At 48.4% G+C, this 1,468-nt stretch overlaps 1 protein-coding gene across 1 annotated transcript; it reads left to right on the forward strand.

Annotated features, from left to right (window-relative positions):
* Positions 1-544: 544 nt before the first annotated feature.
* On the forward strand, positions 545-1,468 carry LOC308339022 (olfactory receptor 1M1-like; the record flags this gene model as incomplete). The annotated part of the gene is made up of 1 exon (XM_080797378.1): positions 545-1,468. The coding sequence occupies one exon, from the start codon at positions 545-547 to the stop codon at positions 1,466-1,468; it is 924 nt and encodes a 307-aa protein (XP_080653504.1).

The following is a 1,468-nucleotide window of genomic DNA, read 5'->3' on the forward strand; positions in this document are numbered from 1 at the left end:
TTGGTAAGATCGCTCTGGCTGCAGTGTGTAGGACATACTGATGGGGCCAGAGGGGCATATTAAACTGCTCAGAGGCTCCCAGTGCTGCAGTTATCAATGACAGCTTGAACTAGAGTAGTGACTGTGTAGATGTGCAGGAGCACTTACTGAGCTCCCACTGTGTGTCAAGCACCAAGCTAAGTACTGAGATGCAGTCTCTGCCTTCAAGGACTCATGGTCCTGTGATAAAAACATTCACAAACAAGAAGTTATACCATCTCATTCTTAATTAAGAAGCCTCTTTTAAATGCAAAGAACTCCATAAAGTCTCTGCTGTTCCCCTCATTCTCTTGTCTTTGTGCCTCTCACTTTGACCATCCTTTATGACATCCAACTCTTGTCCCTCCCATTGCTGTTCTAGGTTTTCACCCATTATTCATATTGATGGTTTTGGGAAACCCAACAAATACCAAGACACAGGATCGAGCCTTCTTTCCACCTCAGGTCCTGACAGTGAGCAACGTCTACATGATGGTCCCTTTCTTGCAGCACACCAAGACCCAGAATGAACTGCAGCAAGACTCCTGACTTTGTCCTTGTAGGACTGTCCCAAGGCCCAGAGCACAGGCAGCTCCTCTTTGGTCTCTTTCTTGCCCTTTACCTGTTGAGCCTCCTAGGGAACTTGCTCCTTCTGCTGGCTATCAGTGCAGATGCACGCCTCCACACTCCCATGTACTTCTTCCTTAGCCAACTCTCCCTGGTGGACCTCTGCTTCACTTCCACCACAGCCCCTAAAATGCTTGAGGATCTATGGACCAGTAGTGGATCCATTTCTTTTCCTGAATGTCTGGCCCAGTTATATTTCTTTGCTGCTTTTGCTGATATGGACAGCCTCCTTTTGACTGTCATGGCCATCGACCGCTATGCTGCCATCTGTCATCCTCTGCACTACCCACTACTAATGACTCCCTGTAGATGTGGGCTACTGGTGGGTGGGTCATGGGGGGTGGCCCACTTTGTCTCTCTGGTGCATATTCTGTCCCTATGCCAGTTATATTTCTATACTAATCAAGAGATTCACCACTTTTTCTGTGATTTTGGCCCACTCTTTCAACTTTCTTGCTCAGATACCCACCTCAGTGAGGTCCTGATGATGGTTCTGACTGGGTTGTTAGGACTCGGCCCTCTCCTCTGCATCATAAGCTCCTATGCCCATATTTTCTATGCTGTGGCTAGGGTCCCATCAGCACAGGGGAAAAAGAAGGCCCTGGCCACATGCAGCTCCCACCTCTCTGTGGTCATCCTCTTCTACAGCACAGTCTTTGCCACCTACCTGAAGCCCCCATCAACCTCTCGCCCCATGGGGGCACTGGTTGCTGCTGTCATGTATACCCTGGTAACTCCCACTCTCAACCCTTTCATTTACAGTCTGAGAAATAAGGATGTGAAGAGTTCACTGAAAAGGGTTCTGGGTTTAGATGGTTCATAG

Source organism: Martes martes (genome assembly GCF_963455335.1).
Source record: "Martes martes genome assembly, chromosome: 2".
Taxonomy (NCBI): Eukaryota; Metazoa; Chordata; class Mammalia; order Carnivora; family Mustelidae; genus Martes; species Martes martes.